The sequence below is a fragment of the Heteronotia binoei genome, chromosome 13 (assembly GCF_032191835.1).
Source record: "Heteronotia binoei isolate CCM8104 ecotype False Entrance Well chromosome 13, APGP_CSIRO_Hbin_v1, whole genome shotgun sequence".
In the NCBI taxonomy this organism is placed as follows: domain Eukaryota; kingdom Metazoa; phylum Chordata; class Lepidosauria; order Squamata; family Gekkonidae; genus Heteronotia; species Heteronotia binoei.
Window position 1 is genome coordinate 12,646,198 of NC_083235.1, and position 19,329 is coordinate 12,665,526.

The 19,329-nt window shown below is 48.6% G+C and overlaps 1 protein-coding gene across 1 annotated transcript in view; it reads right to left on the reverse strand.

The window, feature by feature from the left end:
• The window catches only part of HUWE1 (HECT, UBA and WWE domain containing E3 ubiquitin protein ligase 1), a 159,811-nt gene that overhangs the window by 122,643 nt on the left and 17,839 nt on the right, over positions 1-19,329 (reverse strand). Inside the window, 7 exon segments of the mRNA XM_060252849.1 lie at positions 9,600-9,752; positions 10,406-10,517; positions 11,148-11,288; positions 13,911-14,038; positions 14,150-14,300; positions 15,742-15,842; positions 17,972-18,071. Coding sequence (XP_060108832.1) covers positions 9,600-9,752; positions 10,406-10,517; positions 11,148-11,288; positions 13,911-14,038; positions 14,150-14,300; positions 15,742-15,842; positions 17,972-18,071 — 886 coding nt within the window.

Genomic DNA, 19,329 nt, shown 5'->3' on the forward strand with positions numbered 1-19,329 from the left:
CAAGGAGGAAAAAGGTCAACCCTTTCCACAGTGAAGCTGTGCTTAAAAGAGTCACTTTACTGTTCTGTTCCTTCCTCACTCTAGCCCCAACCTAGGTTTGCACACACTTAGGGCGATTTTCTGGAGGTCAGAAGGGACTGCAAGAGCAGAGAGGAACACGAGAAAACCCCATATACCGTGCATGAAATGACTGGGTCCACACACTGTTGATTAACCTGGCATGTTGATGTGGAAACTTCAATCAGCAATATTCAGAACATTTTCAGATTTCAGTTGTTCTGGAACCATATTTCCACAACACTCAGTGTAACAGCCATGAACACAGATCCCAAGCTATTAATTTTGGCCAACAAAGGATAGAGAGGAAGCATTCCACAGAAAAAATGTCTGTACAAATGTACAGTAAATCCCTCAGGGGAACAGGTATTATTAACTCCAAGCTTTTGTGAGATATACGGACGCGCAGGAAGCAGTAATGCAGCACATCTAGTAATGTGTTTTAAAGAGGACTGTTAAAATATCATATGATCCCTGGGAAAAGGAATCGTTCCAAAACAGAATTCAAGCACCAGAAATCTTGGGGGGCGGGGGGTGGTGTATAAATAAAAAAAAAAATTTCATTTGGATATTGGTCCTCATACTAACTGCATGGACTTGTGTTGTTCACAAATATCAATAAAAGAGCATTAAGTGTTTCGTATAAGAGAGACTGCACTAAGATCCCTGTAAGTTCTTAGAGGACTGGCTACATCAGGGATGTGTGGCTTAATGTGTGGCAAAGGAGTTCCTGCTACAAAAAAAGCCCTGCCTATTTGTATGTGGTGCTGTTATTCTAAGTATTGGTAGTAGCAGTTAGGTTATGATTACTTTATTACAATAATGCTTTTCATTAAGTCTTTACTATTATTATCATGGCATGTTTTTTGATAGGTTTTCATACCCTCCTAAACAGTGTTGTCTGAGAGCATTTTGCAAATGCAGTGGTGGCAAAGAGTTTTTCTTTGCTGTCCTCAGTGCCTCAGAATAGAGTCCGGCCTGTGTTCGGTTGGTGTCAAGCTAGACCTTCTCCATTGTCATTCTAGTACAGGGTCTCCAAGATGGTGCTCTATGGCACTTCTCCTGGTGCCTACCAAGGGTTTTTAGAAAGTGGGTGGGGCCAGATGCCGAGCAAGGATTTTGACTGGCTGAAAAGATTTGTTTTTTGTTTAATGTTGCTCTGGCAACAGCTGCCACTACAGCGCAAGAATCTTCACCGTGGCAGCCGTTTTGCAACTGGTTCCGCTTCCTGTGTCAGCCGTTCTGTGGCTGTGCCTGCTATGAAAAAGAAGACTGCAGATTTATACTCCGCCTTTCTCTCTGAATCAGAGCGGCTTACAATCTCCTTTATCTTCTTCCCCCACAACAGACACCCTGCGAGGTAGGTGGGGCTGAGAGAGCTGACAGAAGCTGCCCTTTCAAGGACAACTCCTGAGAGAGCTTTGGCTGACCCAAGGCCATTCCAGCAGCTGCAAGTGGAGGAGTGGGGAATCAAACCCAGTTCTCCCAGATAAGAGGCCGCGCACTTAACCACTACACCAAACTGGCTCTCTATGCTGTGTCAGAATTCCAAAGGTGCCAGCAGGGCTCAAAGAGGCTAGAGATCCTTGCTCTAGCAGTTGTCCTGGCATTTCAGGCTCCCCTAATCCCACTGAGAAAAAACAGGTTACTCACCTGTAATTGATGATCTTCGAGTGGTCATCTGTGCAGTCACACACATGGGTTTTCCCGTCAGGACGAACCCTACCTCGGAGATTTTAAAAGCTAGCCTAGGCGTTATTTTTGGCGCGCACTCCCTTTCGCTCTGGGGAGCAGGCATCCACTGCGCATGCCTGGAGCGAGAGGGAGGCGCCCCACCCACTCAGTTTCTTTCCCCGCCGCTGACATAATAGGTGAGCGGTTGTATAGGACCAGTAGCCAGCAGCGGGGATGGCTGGGCGGGCGTGTGTGACTGCACAGATGACCACTCGAAGATCATCAATTACAGGTGAGTAACCTGTTTATCTTCTTCGTGGTCTCTGTGCAGTCCCACACATGGGTGACTGATAAGCTGACCTGCAAGGTGGTGGGTGCTGGCACTAGAGTTGGAGAAAAGAATAATGCAAAGGTTAGTGCAACACAGTCAGCACAAAACAGGCTACAAGGCGAGCAATTACTCACCAAGCCGAGACCGCCTCCTTAGTCAAAGATGGAGCGGAGCACTGCCTGTCCGAAGGATGCATCTCGCCTAGCACGAACGTCCAAAGCGTAGTGCGTGGCGAAGGTCGAAGGGGAAGACCAGGCGGCAGCTGCGCAAATGTCCTCCATGGATACACCCCTGGCAAGGGCAGATGACGTTGACAAAGCTCTTGTGGAATGAGCTCGTATGGCAGATGGGACTGGTTGCTTTGCGAGTTTGTAGCACAGCTCTATAGCAGCAACCAACCATTTTGACAGTCTCTGTGTAGAAATCTTTTTTCCTTTATTAAGGCGGCCGTAAGCCACAAAAAGTCTGGAGTCCGTACGGAACGATGCTGTTCTATCTATATAGTAAGCGAGTGCTCTTCTAACATCTAGACAGTGTAGAGCTTCTTGACCTTTGTCCGTAGGACGTTGGAAAAAGGCAGGTAAGGTTGTGATTCTGTGTAAATGAAATGCGGAAACTACCTTGGGTAAGAAGGCAGGGTCTGGCCGCAACACCACCCTATCGTGGTGAAAAATGGTGTAAGGCGAGTCCGCTCTGAACGCACAAATATCACTTGCTCTCTTAGCAGAGGTGAGTGCGACTAATAGTGCCGTTTTCCATGAGAGAAGGTGAAGCGGTATCGTAGCCATAGGTTCGAAAGGCGGTTTTACTAGTTGGCTTAGCACTAGCGATAAACTCCAGCTAGGATACATTTGCCGCAATGGTGGGTGCAAATGTAAGATTCCTTTTAAGAAGGATTTCGCAGCAGGGTGTGAAAAGACAGTCCGACCCTGTACATGCGGGTGAAAAGCTGAGATTGCTGCAAGGTGCACCTTTAAAGATGAGTACGTGAGGCCCTTTTCTGACAAATGCAGTGTATATGCCAAGATTTGAAGTATGGAAGCCGAAAAAGGTCTGAAGTTATGCTTGGTAGCGTAGATGGAAAATCTTTTCCATTTCATGGAGTATGACTTTCTCGTTGATGGTTTCCTCGCATTTAAGAGAACATGTCTTACTCCTTCAGGAAAGTCTGAGAACATATCCTCCAAGCCGTTAAGCGAAGCCTGTTCGGGTCGTGATGGAGAACCCTGCCGTTCTGCTGAGACAGGAGGTTCTGTGCCGGAGGAAAGTGATGGTAAGTATTTTTCGACAGAAAGAGGAGGGTTGTGAACCATGGCTGGCGTGGCCACCATGGCGTCACTAGAATGCAATCTGTGTTGTCTAGTTGAATTTTCTGTATGCATCGTGTTATCAGTGGGAAGGGTGGGAATAGGAAGTGTAGTGGACCGGTCCATGTCTGTATGAAGGCATCCCCTGCAGACTGTTGTGAGGGCGGACCTCTCATAAAAAAGATAGCACATTGTGCATTGTCTGGTGCAGCAAACGCATCTATTGAGGGGGTTCCGAATTTCCGGAATACGGGTAGAAGATATGACCTGTGGAGTGACCACTCGTGGTCGTTGATGAGATATCTGCTCAGCCTGTCCGCTTGAGCATTCTGGACGCCAGGAAGATGTACCGCAGTGAGATGGATCTGATGAGCAATACTCCAGTGCCAAAGGTGCATTGCTCTTTTGCAAAGACGGGTGGATGCAGTCCCTCCTTGCCTGTTTATATAGAACACCGTCGCCACATTGTCTGAAGCAATTTGTACATGTCGGCCTTGAAGAGATGGGAGAAACGATTTTAAAGCTCTGTGAACAGCTAGAAGCTCTAAACAATTGATGTGGAGCGACTGTTCGTACGGTGTCCATTGCCCCTGGACAGTGAGTATGTCGAGATGGGCTCCCCAGCCCCACCTCGAGGCGTCTGTTGTAATTACTGCTGATGGGCTTGGCCGTAAAAATGGCATTCCTGCAAGCAGGTGAGCTCGTACTGTCCACCATTCGAGTGAGGGGAGGATGTGGTTTGGAACAGTGAGGACGGTTCTTTGAGACTGGCGTTGGGGCCGAAACGCACGGACGAACCAGATTTGCAGGGTTCGCATGCGTAGTCTTGCGTGTGTTAAAACTGCAGTCGTAGCTGCCATAAGTCCTAACATGCGCTGAATGTTGAAGGCCGTTTGTTTGGGTTGTTGTATTATTTGTGTGGCCAGTGTCTGAATGGAAGATATCCTGTCTACAGGAAGGTATGCCTTGTGGTCCGTGGTGCACAAGCGAGCCCCTATAAAATGGATGTCTTGAGTTGGGGTCAGGTGTGACTTTTGTTGATTGACCTGGAGGCCCAGTTCTGCTAAGAGCGCAAGTGTCATTGAAATGTCCTTCATCAACTGTGCCTTTGAAGCTCCCACGAGGAGCCAATCGTCTATGTATGGATAGGTTGCAATTCCGCGTTGTCTGAGGTATGCCGCAATTACCGCCATACATTTCGTGAACGTCCGTGGTGCTGTGGAGAGTCCGAAGGGTAGGGCTCGGAACTGGTAGTGGTTGCTGCCTACGGCGAAACGCAGGAACTTTCTGTGGCATTGGTGTATTGTCAGGTGGAAGTATGCGTCCTGTAAATCTACCAGTGCTATCCAAGAGTTCCGGGGGATTAAGGGCAGAATCGATTGTAAGGTGATCATTCTGAATTTTCTGTGACGGATGAATTTGTTTAGGGCTCTTAGATCCAGAATCGGACGCTGTCCCCCATCCCTTTTGGGAACTAGAAAGTACCGGGAATAAAATCCGGTCCGATGGTACTGGTCTGGGACAGGCTCTATAGCCGCTTTGGCAGTTAAGGTGTCTATTTCTTCCTGAAGGGAAGGGGATGGGGGAGTTGAAACAAAATGATGTTTTGTTGGTGGTGTTTGAAACTCTATCGAGTAGCCTCTCAAAATGATGTTTAAAACCCATTTGTCCGTGGTTATTTGTTGCCAGCTCTCGTGAAATGGAAGAAGTCTGGAGATGTGTTGAATTGGTAAAGGTAGAAAGTCAAAGAGACTGCTTTGATGAAGACGCAGCCTTTTTAGGTGGTTGTGGTCTCTGCTGTCTCTGGTTAAAGGATTGCTTCGGAGGAGGAGCCTTACGTTTCCAGTATTCAGATTGTCGAGGAGATCTGGAACGTTTAAACGGCGTTGGTTTCCATGTTCTGGGCTTATAGCTCTGCTGTTGTTGTTGTTGCGCTACCCCGAGCCTTTTTGCTCGTTTGCGGCTGTCGTCCACGGTGGTAAGAATATCGTCTGTTGTGGCATTAAAGAGACCTTGGCCGTCGAAGGGAAGATCTTCGATTTTGAATTTAAGATCAGGTTGCAACGAAGAGGACCGAAGCCAAGCGTGTCGTCTTAGGGCAATTGAGGCAGCCATCGCCTTAGAAGTGCACCCCACAGAGTGGCGGATAGTATTTATCTGTTGCTTTGAAACCCTGTTGAGCTCCTGTAGCAGCTTGTAGGCTTGTTTCTGGGAAGGTTCAGGTAGGGCAGAGACGAGCGTATTTAGTTGGGAGGAGATATTGTGGGTATACGCGGCGAAGTATGCTAAATAATTGTTGATTTTGGCATTTGCTGTAGAAATTGAATGCATTTTCCTTCCCAGAGTGTCTAATTTCCTGCCTTCCTTCTCAGGAGGTACAGGGTGACGAGTCTGTTTAGATTTAGAAGAAGAATGAACTATCAGAGAGTTCGGGGCTGGATGGCTAAATAAAAATTTCGACTCCGTTGCTTGGATCCTGTAAAGAGATTCAATTCGTTTTGAAGTCGGGGGAATAGATGCTGGGTTGTCCCAAGCTTCTTTGATGGCCTCTAGGTGTACCGGTAACATCGGCAGAAAGGAACCAGCAGGTAAATCTGAGTGCACCAAGTCGTGTACCACGTCTGTTACCTTGGGTGCATCTGAGGTAAGGGTAACGTTAAGTGCAGAGGCCATGTTGGCAATCAAGTCCAAGTATGTCTTTGCCCCTTCGGAAGGTGACAAATCCGCGGGTTTGGCGATATCCGAGGCAGGGGATCCAGGGGACATCGACTGTATCGAGTCCGATGATTGTGCGTCGGATTCGGCATCAGAGTCAGGTTCGGGTGCCGGTGGGTCCGGTCTGGTTGGAGTCGTGCTTTTAGGTCTGGTTGGACTCGTGCCTTTAAGCTTAGAAGTCGAAGTGGAAGGAGTCGGAGATGGCTGTTTTGTTAGTTGCTTACTCCGTTGGACAGGAGTCGCTTCCTTGGATTGGTTCCTGTGGTAATCGGTACGGTACCGAGAATGGTGGTAGCCGCAACATGGATGGGAATCCATTGATGGAGACCTCGAAGCGTAGTGGCGTCGTCTCGGGGACATAGATGGAGACCGAGATCTCGGGTTGTAACGATAGCGGTCCCTCCCCCTACTAGGGGATCTCTCCGGGAAACGCGTATGATGGTACCGATGTCTCTCGATGCTGGGGGACCTGGCTGGGAACCGATGGGTATCAAAGTACCTATAAGCGTCATGTCTGTATTGGATGGGATTCGACATATCGCGGAACGACCTAGGGTTGATGTGCTGTTGAGTCCACTGCAGCGGGTCTCGGATCTTCTCCAGCGAAGGGTCTGGTATGGATCCTTGTAGAGAAGGGGATCGGGACGGAATCGGAATAACCTCTTCCATCTGCTGATGCGGTGATTCCGTAATCGGGGTGGTCAGTTCCTGGGTATCGGATCCGGGTGTGGAGGGCTCACATTGTCTGTCAGGCTCGTGGGCTTTCTGTTGTTCCGAAGACTTGTTCGGGTCGGTAGGTTTTCTCGAGTCCTTCGGGTCGGTAGATTTTTTCGGGTCCTTCGGATCGGTAGGTTTCCTCGAATCCTTCTGGCCCTTCGGATCGGAGTGCTTGTGTTTCTTAGTGTGCTTCCCGCTTTTCGTTTTAGTAGACGCGGCCGTTAGTTCTGACGTTCTCGCGCCGTCGCCGGCTTTCGCGGCATCGCCGGGCTTATGCTTGCTGGGAACAATGGCCACTGAAGCTGCCGACCGTGCGCCGTCTCCTTGGGGAGTCAGGAGGGGAGGCGACTTACTTACAGAAGAAGATTGAGACATTTCAGGGTGAAGCACAGATTCCATAAGATGGCTTCTTAGTCTAGCGGCTCTGTTTTTGCGCGCCTGTTTGCCGAATTGAAGGCAATGCGCACAGGCGTCCACTTTGTGGGTTTCTCCCAAGCAGAATAGGCAGAGCGAATGTCCGTCTGATGTAGGGATTTTCGCCCTACAACGCGAACACCTTTTAAAGGTTATTTTACTGTCCCTTCCTTCCATACGCCCGGGGGGGGGGGGGTAGGGGAAGGGAGGTCTGAGGTAAAAGCGGGGAAGATATTTATGCTTTTTTTTTTTTTTTTTTAGAGAGTATAAGAAAATAAGAAAAATAGCGAGGGAAATAGAATAAAGAGGAAACGTGAAGAAAACGGAGGCTAGATGTTTGAGGTAAACGAGGAGCGCAGCGAGGTAAGACTATCCCGGGCGGCGGTTGGAAAGAAACTGAGTGGGTGGGGCGCCTCCCTCTCGCTCCAGGCATGCGCAGTGGATGCCTGCTCCCCAGAGCGAAAGGGAGTGCGCGCCAAAAATAACGCCTAGGCTAGCTTTTAAAATCTCCGAGGTAGGGTTCGTCCTGACGGGAAAACCCATGTGTGGGACTGCACAGAGACCACGAAGAAGATCAGGCAGAGACTTCATGTAAAACTTCTGCCTGCTGGCAATCTATTGGGGGGGGGGAGGTTGAGCTTAGTGCCACCTTCAAAATGTCAAAGTTCAGCTCCAGCATCACCTGCACCTTTTAGCCCTTTAATGGGCTGAGAGAGCCAGTTTGGTGTAGTGGTTAAGTGCGCGGACCCTTATCTGGGAGAACTGGATTTGATTCCCCACTCCTCCACTTGCACCTGCTGAGATGGCTTTAGGTCACCCATAACTTTCATAGAAGCTGTCCTTAAAAGGGCAGCTGCTGTAAAAACACTCTCAGTCCCACCTACCTCACAGGGTGTTTGTTGTGGGGGGGGGGGGAAGGTAGAGGAGATTGTGACCACTCTGAGCCTCTGAGATTCATAGTATAGGGCAGGATATAAATCCAAAATCTTCAAATCTTTTAAGAAACCCAGTCTTGAGACAGCTGGTGGAAAGAGGGGCCACGACCAGACTTTTTTTTTGGGGGGGGGGCAGCAAGATTCTCTTCAGGTCAGATCTTCTGTATCTGTTTTCTCCCTTTCTCACAATACAAGAACTCGTGGGCATTCAATTAAATTGCTGAGCAGTCAGGTTAAAACTGATAAAAGGAAGTACTTCTTCACCCAAAGGGTGATTAACATGTGGAATTCACTACCACAGGAGGTGGTGACGGCTGCAAGCATAGCCAGCTTCAAGAAGGGATTGGATAAAAATATGAAGCAGAGGTCCATCAGTGGCTATTTTGGCCACTGTGTGATACAGAGTGTTGGACTGGATGGGCCATTGGCCTGATCCAACATGGCTTCTCTTATGTTCTTATGTATCAACGTGATGAGTAAGGAGTGGGAGGTGGGGAGAAGCAGCACTAGCAGTGAGCAGAGTGGGGGAGGGTCTCACCCACTTCTACTGTCACTTCTGCTCTCACAGTGAGGGAGGTGGTCTTTTCCCACCCTAACTAGCGTATATTAATCTCCTCCAACCCACCCAGGTGAGAGCAGTCGCCCTGCCTAAAGACCACATTGAGGGTATATTCAGCTATACTGAGAGAGCCAGTTTGGTGTAATGGTGAAGTGTGCAGACTCTTATCTGGGAGAACCGGGTTTGGTTCACCACTCCTCCACTTGCACCTGCTGGAATGCCCTTGGGTCAGCCATAGCTCTCAGCAGAGTCGTCCTTGAAAGGGCAACTTCTGGGAGAGCTCTCTCAGCCCCGCCCCACCTCGCAGGGTGTCTGTTGTGGGGGGAGAAGATGTAGGAGATTGTAAGCCACTCTGAGTCTCTGATTCAGAAAGGAGGGTGGGATATAAATCTGCAGTCGTCTTCTATACAAATGGAACCAGATGTTGCACCAGACCGGGGCGGCCAAACTTGTTTAACGTAAGAGCCACACAGAATAAATGTCAGATGTCTGAGAGCCATAAGACATGAACATCTGAGGCTTGAGAGCTGCAGGGAGGAGGGAGAGGTGGAAGAAAGCAACTTTAACTTTAAATTCTACCTCCCTCCAAGCCAGCCAATGTGGGGGAGGGAGCTTTGATAGCCACGCAATGTTTGTTAAAGCGCCACCTGTGGCTCCCAAGCTACAGTTTGGCCACCCCCTGCACCAGACGGTTCCACTGGCTGTCGGGGTGGCCATAAAGTCCTGAGCAACAACACTCTGGATGCAGAAACTCCCCAGAACTATCAAAGCTGGAGAGCCTCCGACTTTCTTCTCAACAGAAGAACTAAAATTGTGCCAAGACCAATGGAAGAGAGTTGCACAGGCTTGTTTTTAGTGCCCAAGAGGCCTGAGGACAGGTCCCTACATACCACTGCGGGATGAGACGACGGTGTTGGTGCTGCCGCTGCCACTGCTGCTGCTGGGAGTGAGGGCACTGGGAGCCCTGGCTTCGACCACGGCTTCTGGCCGAGGCTCTGCAGAAGTGGAAGGCCCAGGGCTGCTCTCCATGGCTACATCGGAAACTGAAAGCACAGAAAGATGCCTTAGAAGGGAAGGGGGTGGGCTTCGTTTTGGGGAGAAAACTCTACCAGGGCCAACAGCGGCTGCTGAAAAGTCATTTGCCACTAAAGGATGAGAGATTCTCTTAGCCCGGGAAAAGCAATCTTGGAAAAGTGGGCCTTAGAAAATGAGATCTTCTGCGCAGCTGTTATGGCTAATTATTAAGTCAGCCACAAGACGCTGAGCAGAAAACAATATAAAAACGAAATAAATTAGATAAATCATATTACACAAGGCACTTAAAACACAACTTTTAAAACACAGGCCTTGAATTTAGCCTCTGGCCTGAAAGCCACTGGGCTAAGCAGTCCTCAGTATCCCAAAGCTGATGATGTACAAACAAGAGTATAACCATAGTATAAATGAGAGGCCTAAAAACAGCCTAAGTACGTCAAAGGCTACCAAGCTCCACCTGCGGAGCAGGCATATGGTCAATGTTCCCTCGAAGCTCCATCAAACGGAGCTTAAAAGGCGTGCACCATTTTACAATTCTTATTTTAGTTCATTATCTTCCAAAGGGCACGCTCCCGTGAAATATTAAGCAAATGGTGTTTCTCTTGTTAGAGGCAAGACATTTTTGTAAAGAGAAAGCGTATCTTGTTTATGGAAGAGATACCTTCTATGTCCGTCTCCATCTCTTCCCCCTCTTGGGTTGTGGCAGCGGCTGGTCTCTGGATCTTTGGCTTTATTACGAAGGGACATTCCCTGCGGCACAGGTCTGCCTCATGCTACAAGCAGTTAAAAAGGGGGGGGGGGGAGGAGGCTGCTGAAATCCAGGAATTTGACAAGCACACAGCCAATTTACGCAATCATAAAGCAAGTCTTAGGAATAAAATGTACATCGATCTACATAGGAGCAGAGTAAGCTGTAAGCGATATCCAGAAGGCGTTTGAGACAGGAGAGGTAATTCATTATTCCAGACTTTAAGACCTACAGCTTAGCATGCAGAAGATCCCAAGTTCAATCCCCAGCCCAGCATCTCTAGTTAAAAGGACCAGGCAGTAGGGGATAAGAAAAACCTTGTCCTGAGCCTCCGGGCTCAGTGGTAGAACAACTACTTGGCACGCAGAAGGTCCCAAGTTTAATCAAAGACATCTCCAGTTTTAAAAAAGGACCAGGCAGGAGGTGATGTGAAAGACCTCTGCCTGAGACCCTGGAGACCAATGGAGAGAGGCCACAGTTGAGTGGTAGAACATCTGCGTGGCATAAAGAAGATCCCAGGTTCAATCAAAGACATCTCCAATTTTAAAAAATAACCAGGCAGGAGGTGGTGTGAAAGACCTCTGCCTGAGACCCCCAACAAAGTAGAGCTATCTGCTTATGGTGACAGGCCAGACCGGCAAAGAAAAAGCGCTACCTCTAGTCTGTAGATGAAGATAGAGAGGCCGCTGTGAGACTGGAAAGCTGCCATGTCTAGGTTTGTGATTAAGTCCACTACGCGGACGGCTCGGGTCACAAACGTGATCTGGTCCTGTTCGTCACCCAAGAACTTGATCACCTGAAAGGTCAAAAACAGCAAGGTAAATGTAAACGCAGGAACCAGAAAACCCAACTGACTCGCAGTCCCAAATACCCAGAGCTACCAAATGGCAAACACCAACTGTTGTAAGTTAGAGACCAGCTATGATCCTACAACTATTACACTGGCTTCTGATCCATGGCTGAGGAGCCCAAGTCAAGGGGTTGGTTCCCTACATGGCTTGGGACTGGGGTATCTGAATGACTTCTCCCATACGTTCTTGCCCAGGATCTAAAATAACAGGGATTGCCCCTTTGACCAAAGAAGCTAATCTGGCAGATACATGAGAAAGGACCTTTTCGGTGGCAACCCCATTATTCCATTTACACTGTTAAGCAGTGTTCCCTCTAAGCTGAGTTAGCATGAGCTAGCTCACAGAATTTTAGCCTCCAGCTCACACATTTTTGTTTTAGCTCAGGCAGGGGTCGTTTTGTAGAAAAATAGGTGGTGGAGCTCATCCAGGGATTGTTATGCAGCTGCACCTAATATTCAATGGACAGCGTGGGAAGGAGGAGGTGGAATTGTCAGAAAGGTTCAGGAGCTGTGCTCCTGTGACATCCTGCTGAATCCGAGGCCTGAGCTCAGGAAGGATAACCCAAGAGCACACTAATTTATGCAGTAGCTCACAACTTTTAATGCCAGCAGCTCACAAAGTAGAATTTTTGCTCACCAGACTGCAGCTTAGAGGGAACACTGACTGTAAGTCACCTTGAGCTAGTAAAAGGTTTTAAATAATAGGATCCCATTATCAAGTCCACTGCTCCCTTCGAAGCTGTGGAGTTTTGTGAGCGAAAATCCTACTTTGTGAGCTACTGACATTAAAGTTGTGAGCTACTGCATAGATGAGCTTGCTCTGGGGCCTTAGTTCCTGAGCTAAGACAAAAAATGCGTGAGCCAGAGGCTAAAAAACTGAGCTAGCTCACTCTAACCAATCAGCTTAGAGTTAGAGGAGTCACTGATTCAAGCCATATTATTGCATCTACAATGTTCTCCAATAGCCTTTTACTATAATTACTCATCCTTCAGAGACATACCAGGGCCAATCTACTTTGGCTCAATTCAAGAAACTGAGTGGGAGGTGGTCCTTCCCCCCTGGACCCGGTCATGAGCAGTGACCACTTCCGGCCAGGGCCCGGGGGGGGGGGGAGGACCAGCAGGAAAAGAGACGCTGACGCTGCTTTGAAAATCACCGAGGTCGGATTCGTACAGGGCATCGAACCCAAGTGTGGGACCGCACAGGGACCACGAAGAAGATCTAACAGGTATACCATGCAGCTGGGTGCACATAGTCCAACCTTTTTGACAAACATTTTAATGTTTCCAATGGCAGCTACACCCAAGGAAGGAGTTAAGATTTAAAATGGTGGGTTGTAGCCTAGTTGCCCATGCTTACTTTAAGCAGAGCTGGGGCTCTAAACAGATTCTAAGCTCAGGTGGAGGAAAACTAGGGTTCAAAACTTGGCAAGGTCTGAGCAACAGAATTCCACAGAACAAGAGTGTTCAGGTTGCAAGACGATGGAGAAAGATGACAACTGCCAGCTTTTAATTCAAAATTAACCAAAGTGGCAAAACTTAGAAGAGCCAGGTTGGCGTAGCAGTTATGTGCGTGGACTTTAATCTGGGAGAACCAGGCTTGATTCCGCACTCCTCCACATACTGGAGTGACTTTGGGGCAGCCACAGTTCTCACAGAGCTGTTCTCTCAAGAGCAGTTCTCTAAGAGCTCTCTCAGCCCCACCTACCTCACAGGGCATCTGCTGCGGGGAGAGTGTTAAGCTGCTCTGAGACTCTGAGTGAAGGGTAGGGTATAAATCCAATCTCTTCTATTTTGCAGAACAGGGGGTCCCCAACGCAGTGTCTGTGGGCACTGTGGCACATGCTGACATCGTTCCTGGTGGCCGCCTGGTACATCCGCTTTCTAGAGCTTCTGCCCAGCAAGGCTTCTGATTGGATGTTTGATCAGTTGCCATTTTTTTAAAAACACTGCTTTGGCAGCAGCTGCTACCCCAGCATAAGGATTTTCATTGTGTGGCTGAAGGTAAGCTGTGGCAGCCATTTTGTGGTTGGCTCTGCCAATCTGGTGTAGTGATTAAGCGCGTGGACTCTTATCTGGCAGAACCGGGTTTGCTTCCCCACTCCTCCACTTGCAGCTGTTGGAATGGCCTTGGGTCAGCCATAGCTCTGGCAGAGGTTGTCCTTGAAAGGGCAGCTGCTGTAAAAGCTCTCCCAGCCCCACTCACCTCACAGGGTGTCTGTTGTGGGGGAGGAAGGTAAAGGAGATTGTGACTGCTCTGAGACTGTGAGATTCAGAGTATAGGGCAGGATATAAATCCAATATCATCATCTTCTCCTCCTCCTTTTCCTCCTGTGGCAGCTATTCTGCAGCTGTGCCAGAAGTGCCCACAGGCTCAGAAAGGTCGGGGACCCAGCTACAGAAGCAACCTGATGCAAGAGAGCCTGCTTATACAACACTCTGCCTTTGTGAAGTGCAGACTAGGTCTGAAAAGGCATTGCCACAGCCCCGTTATTTTGGACAGGAGGCCTTGGCATACCCCTGGCTCCTTCGGCATTGTCGACTTTACTAGGCTCCCCGTAGCCTTACCTTCAATAAGGCTTCCATCATGCCACAAGAGACTAGGGCTTCACCCCCTGCGTCATAGCTTGCCAGGTGGTACAAGAACGAGAAGAGCGCCGTGGCAAACTGGTGAGGATATGGCTCCATGGAAGGATCTGAGAGAGAGAAAAAAGGGAACATGAGATTCCACAAGGAACAACCAGCAGAGTGCAACCGTATCGTTTTAATCCCCCCCCCCCTTTGTGTGCCTGAGATTAAACACTTGCCGATCATGGCCTGTATGCAGTTCCGGACCAGGACGGGCAAAAACCCATGGTAGGAGGCAGTTCCAGTGCAGTCAATAATACTGCTGAGTTTTGGAGTCCGCTCCAAGTGCACAATGGAAGTCAGCGTCCTTAGCGAGGCAGCTTTGATGTCCTGTCCAGGAGGAAGGGAGAACGTAAGAACCCTGCTGGGCCAGACCAGTGGTCTATCTAGTCCAGCATCCTGTCTCACAGAGCGTGCAACCAGTTCCTCTGGAGGGCCAACAACAGGGTCCAGAGGCCAAGGCCTTCATAAGAACATCAGAAGAGCCCTGCTGGATCAGACCAAGTCCATTTAGTCCAGTATCCTGTCTCACACGGAGGCCAACCAGCTCCTCTGGAGGGTTAACAACAGGGCACAGAGGCTGAGGCCTTCATGAGAACCTCAGAACAGCCCTGCTGGATCAGACCAGTGGTCTATCTAGTCCAGCATCCTGTCTCACATAGTGGCCAATCAGTGCGTCTGGAGGGCCGGGCCTAGAGGTCTAAGCCTTCCCCTGATTTTTCCTCCCTGCTCTGGGATTCAGCGGTTGAGTTCCTCTGAACGTGGAGGTTCCCCCTCAGTTACTGTGGCTAGTAGTCACTGACAGACCCCCATGAATCTATCTAATCCCCCTTTAAAGCTGTTGATTCCTGAGAGATTAGGCCACGAGGAAGACCTTGCAATATAATAATTTCCATTAGGAAACAGGTCAAAAACAACAACAGTGGCTCTAAGAGCCTCTAGACCAGGGGTGGCCAAACCGTGGCTTGGGAGCCACACGTGGCTCCTTCACACATTATTGTAGGGCTCTCAAAGCTCCCATCATCACGTTGGCTGGCTTGGAGGAGGCATTTAAAGTTAAAGTTGCTTTCTTTCCACCTCTCCCTCCCTTGGCTCTCAAACATCTGACGTTTATTCTGTGTGGCTCTTACGTTAAGCAAGTTTAGCCACCCCTGCTCTAGACCAGGGGTGTCAAACATGCGGCCCAGGGGCTGACTCAGGCCCCCAGAGGGCTCCTATCAGGCCCCTAAGTCCCCAAGCAACTGACTATCATCTGCTTCCTTCTCCCTCTCTCTTACTTCCTTCTGTATCACAGCTTGCTTTGCCAGGCTTGCTCAATCGCAGCACAGCTATTGAGCCAAGCCTCTCTTTCTTCTATTGGCTGAGGATCCTCTCCCTCCTGGTCCCCAGGGTAAGGAAGGAAAGAGCCGTAACTTCCTTTGCCCAGTTCCCTGAGCAGCACGAGAGACACACAAAGAAAGCACCATTAAGACCAAGAAGTGCTAATGTTTTAATCTTTGTGTTTGTCTGTGCCCTTTATAAAGTTGATATCTCTGCCACCTGGCATTACATTTTATGACACACCTGGCCCAGCTCAGCAAGGTCTCATTTATGCCATATCCGGCCTTCATGAGTTTGACACCCCTGTTCTAGACCACAGGGCAGCAAAGCGGAAAGAACCCTGGAATCTTGTCACCGGGCAGATTGTGAAGAAGCCAGCAGGAGCAACATTAAGCCTGCTTTCCTTCCCACCCCAAAGGGAATTGGGAAGGCCAAACCACAGGCAGCCTACCATTAACTGCGTGTCTGTTATTTGCAGAACGTCCACTAGTTCTTCTATCAACCCGTTGTACAGTATACTGTTGGCGGATTCCTGCAAGGCATTCGAATACACTGTGGGAACAAGAAAGCCTATGTTGAGAATTAACAACCGTTGACGGACACGTGGGAAAAGCAAACCCATTCATTATTCTGACGTCTATACTGAAAGGTCGGGGAGGTATTCTGGTAGACCTTTAACCACCTGAAGCCTGTGCCAGGCGTAGGTACCAGAAAGGGCTATATTCCACTGTGCAAATATTGATACCTTAAAGGTTATGAGAAATTCTACGCGCTACTAAAGGACCACTTGTTCATTTCTTCTGGCCGAAACGAGGCTGCGGAATCCCTGAACTGCAGTTAAGAGGCTGGATGGAGATTACTCAGCCCGGGCAATGGCATACGATCGCTTGTTCCTGGGGACAGGGAAGTATTCTTGCACTTGACAGGGTTTGGTTGGTAATATGAGGTTCTCCTTAGCACACTGCTCCTTTGGTAGCTATTAGGACAGGGACGTTAGTTGGAACGGCACACACCTGGTACATGCCACGTAAACCTCAGTAATGTCCACACTAGAATACTGTTAGCATTCATAATGGAGCTTCACTCTTTCAGGAACTTTAGAACTCCAGAGCACACCAACCCAGTTATTAGATCAGTCTGGCCATAGGGACTCTTCTCAGTGCCGCAATGCTAGAACAAGCCTCTTCCCTTTTCCAAAATATTTATTCCCTGCTTCCCTCTCCAGTGGGGACCCAAAGAGATTTATGTCATCTGACCCTCTTTCATTTGACTCCCATCATGGCCCTGGCTAGGCGGGGCTTTTTTTGCAACAGGAGCTCTTTTGCGTATTAGGCCACACACCCCTGATGTAGCCAATCCTCCGAGAGCTTACAGGGTTCTCAGTACAGGACCTACTGTAAGCTCTTGGAGGATTGGCGACATCAGTGGGTGTGGCCTAATATGCAAAGGAGCTCTCCTAGAATTTCATCCCTGCATATTAGGCCACACACCCCTGATGTAGCCAATCCTCCAAGAGCTTACAGGGTTCTCAGTACAGGACCTACTGTAAGCTCTTGGAGGATTGGCAACATCAGTGGGTGTGGCCTAATATGCAAAGGAGCTCTCCTAGAATTTCATCCCTGCATATTAGGCCACACACCCCTGATGTAGCCAATCCTCCAAGAGCTTACAGGGCTCTCAGTACAGAGCCTACTGTCAGCTCCAGGAGGATTGGCTATATCAGGGGGTGTGGCCTAATATGCAAAGGAGCTCTCCTAGAATTCCACCCCTGCATATTAGGCCACGCACCCCTGATGTAGCCAATCCTCCGAGAGCTTACAGGGCTCTTAGTACAGGGCCTACTGTCAGCTCCAGGAGGACTGGCTACAACAGGGGTGTGTGGCCTCATATGCAAAGGAGCTCCTGCTACAAAAAAAGCCTTGGGGTTAGGCTGAGACAGAAGGAGCAGCTGGCCCAAAGTCACTTAAGCAAGCTTCCATGGCTGGATGGAGATCCAGATTCCATCAGCGTGGTTTTGCGGTTAAGAGCAGGAGGCTCTAATCTGGAGAGCTGGGTTTGATTCCCCCGTCCTTCACATGAAGCCTGCTGGGTTACCTTGCGCCAGTCATGGGACTCTCTCAGCCCCACCTACCTCACTAGGTGCCCGATATGGGGAGAGGAAGGAACATATGAACATATGAAGCTGCCTTCTACTGAATCAGACCCTCGGTCCATCAAAGTCAGTATTGTCTACTCAGACTGGCAGCGGCTCTTCAGGGTCTCAAGCTGAGGTTTTTCACGCCTATTTGCCTGGACCCTTTTTAGTTGGAGATGCCGGGGATTGAACCTGGAACCTTCTGCTTTCCAAGAAGATGCTCTATCACTGAGCCACCATCCCTCCCCAAAGGCAATTGTAAACTGCTTTGAGACTCTTAGGGTAGAGAAAAGAAGGGCATTTTTTAAAAAAACAACCAAAACTAACTCTTATGGGAGATCCTGCTTTTTTTTCTGATTGCACTGAAAGCCACTTTGGTCTGAAAGCCTTCAGTAGGTTGAGTCAGGTACTCAGATATGTTCACCAATGCTAATCAAGATAATGGTCCTCTCAAGCCCCCACCCCACCCCCAAGTCTACATGTATAAACCCACAATTTCTGCCCCCACTTCGAAAAATGCCATGGATAACAACCCATCATTCCTTACCTAATATAGAAATGGCATGCAGTCTGGCTTGAACAGCTTGCAACCGCTTTTTATGATTGGAAAAGCCATGGGCCAGACGAATGTGTGTAAACAGCAGCATCTAATAAACACAAAGATATCGTTAAACAACGTCACATGCAAGCATTATGCACTCCCAAACTAGAAACTCAACTTAATACTTTATTACTTTATAGAGGGTTAACAGTTGATAAGCCATACACTCCCCCCCCCCAAAAAAAAATTAAAAACAGCAAAGGGATCATTTTGCCGTGTCAGCTGTGAATGCTCTGCCAAAGCCACTCAGACACAAATCTTAATTTACGGGGTGTCAGAAGTGGCTGAATATTTTAACCATTTTGCAAGAAATCTCTCCCTGGCAACAATGCGTTTGGAACAGCAGAAGAAAATATGCAAGAATGAATCGATTGTAGACAAGGAGCAATCACAATAATGTCGCTCCGGTGGAATCCTAGGAAGACACCCCTCTATCTGTGCCGAAGGCAGGGGTGGAATTCCAGCAGGAGCTCCTTTGCATATTAGGCCACACACCCCTGATGTAGCCAATCCTTCAAGAGCTTACAAGGTTCTTTTTTTGTAAGCTCTTAGAGGATTGGCTACATCAGGGGTGTGTGACCTAATATGCAAAGGAGCTCCAGCTAGAATTCAACCCTTGGCCATAGGTAATGCATTACAGTGTGCAAGCATATATGACCATCTTAATTTCAGAATCATCAACATATAGAAACAGGATGGGAATTCAAATTCAGCTAAGTATTGGATTCCCAGGTGGAGTGGAGAACATTTCCGTCTGGCATCTTTGACTGATAGGTTCTGGTCCTGTTTAAAGAGCCTCTTAACAGTTAGCACTCTTTCCTTCCCTACTGTAGAGGTCAAAGACCTAAACGGAGCCAGTTGTGTGATTTTAAAAACTACCAATTTATTCCACCAGGACTCTCCACCCATGCTACAGAGCAGAGGAAGCAGAGAGGACAAGTATTTTTGCAGTGCTCTTCTCCCTCCATTTGTTAAGACCTGACAAACAGAATACCACTGCAACAAGCGGAGGGCTGAACTAGGCTAGAACTCATCTCACTGCTATTGGTATTTCTTTAACTCAGAGAATTTAAAAACCAATCACATGGGGGGGGGGCCAGAAATTCTAAAGGTTACTAAAGCTCAAGGGTGCCCCCTGGAGTGTCGGAGGTCTTGGGACACCTGAGGATTTCCATTTAAATGAGCCATTCACTTTCATTCCACATTGGACCATCCTGGCAGAATTAATCCCTTTTGGACAATGGACAAACTAGTTTGGACTAAACCACCTATCTGTCATGAAAGGTCAGAGCCATTACCAGGGC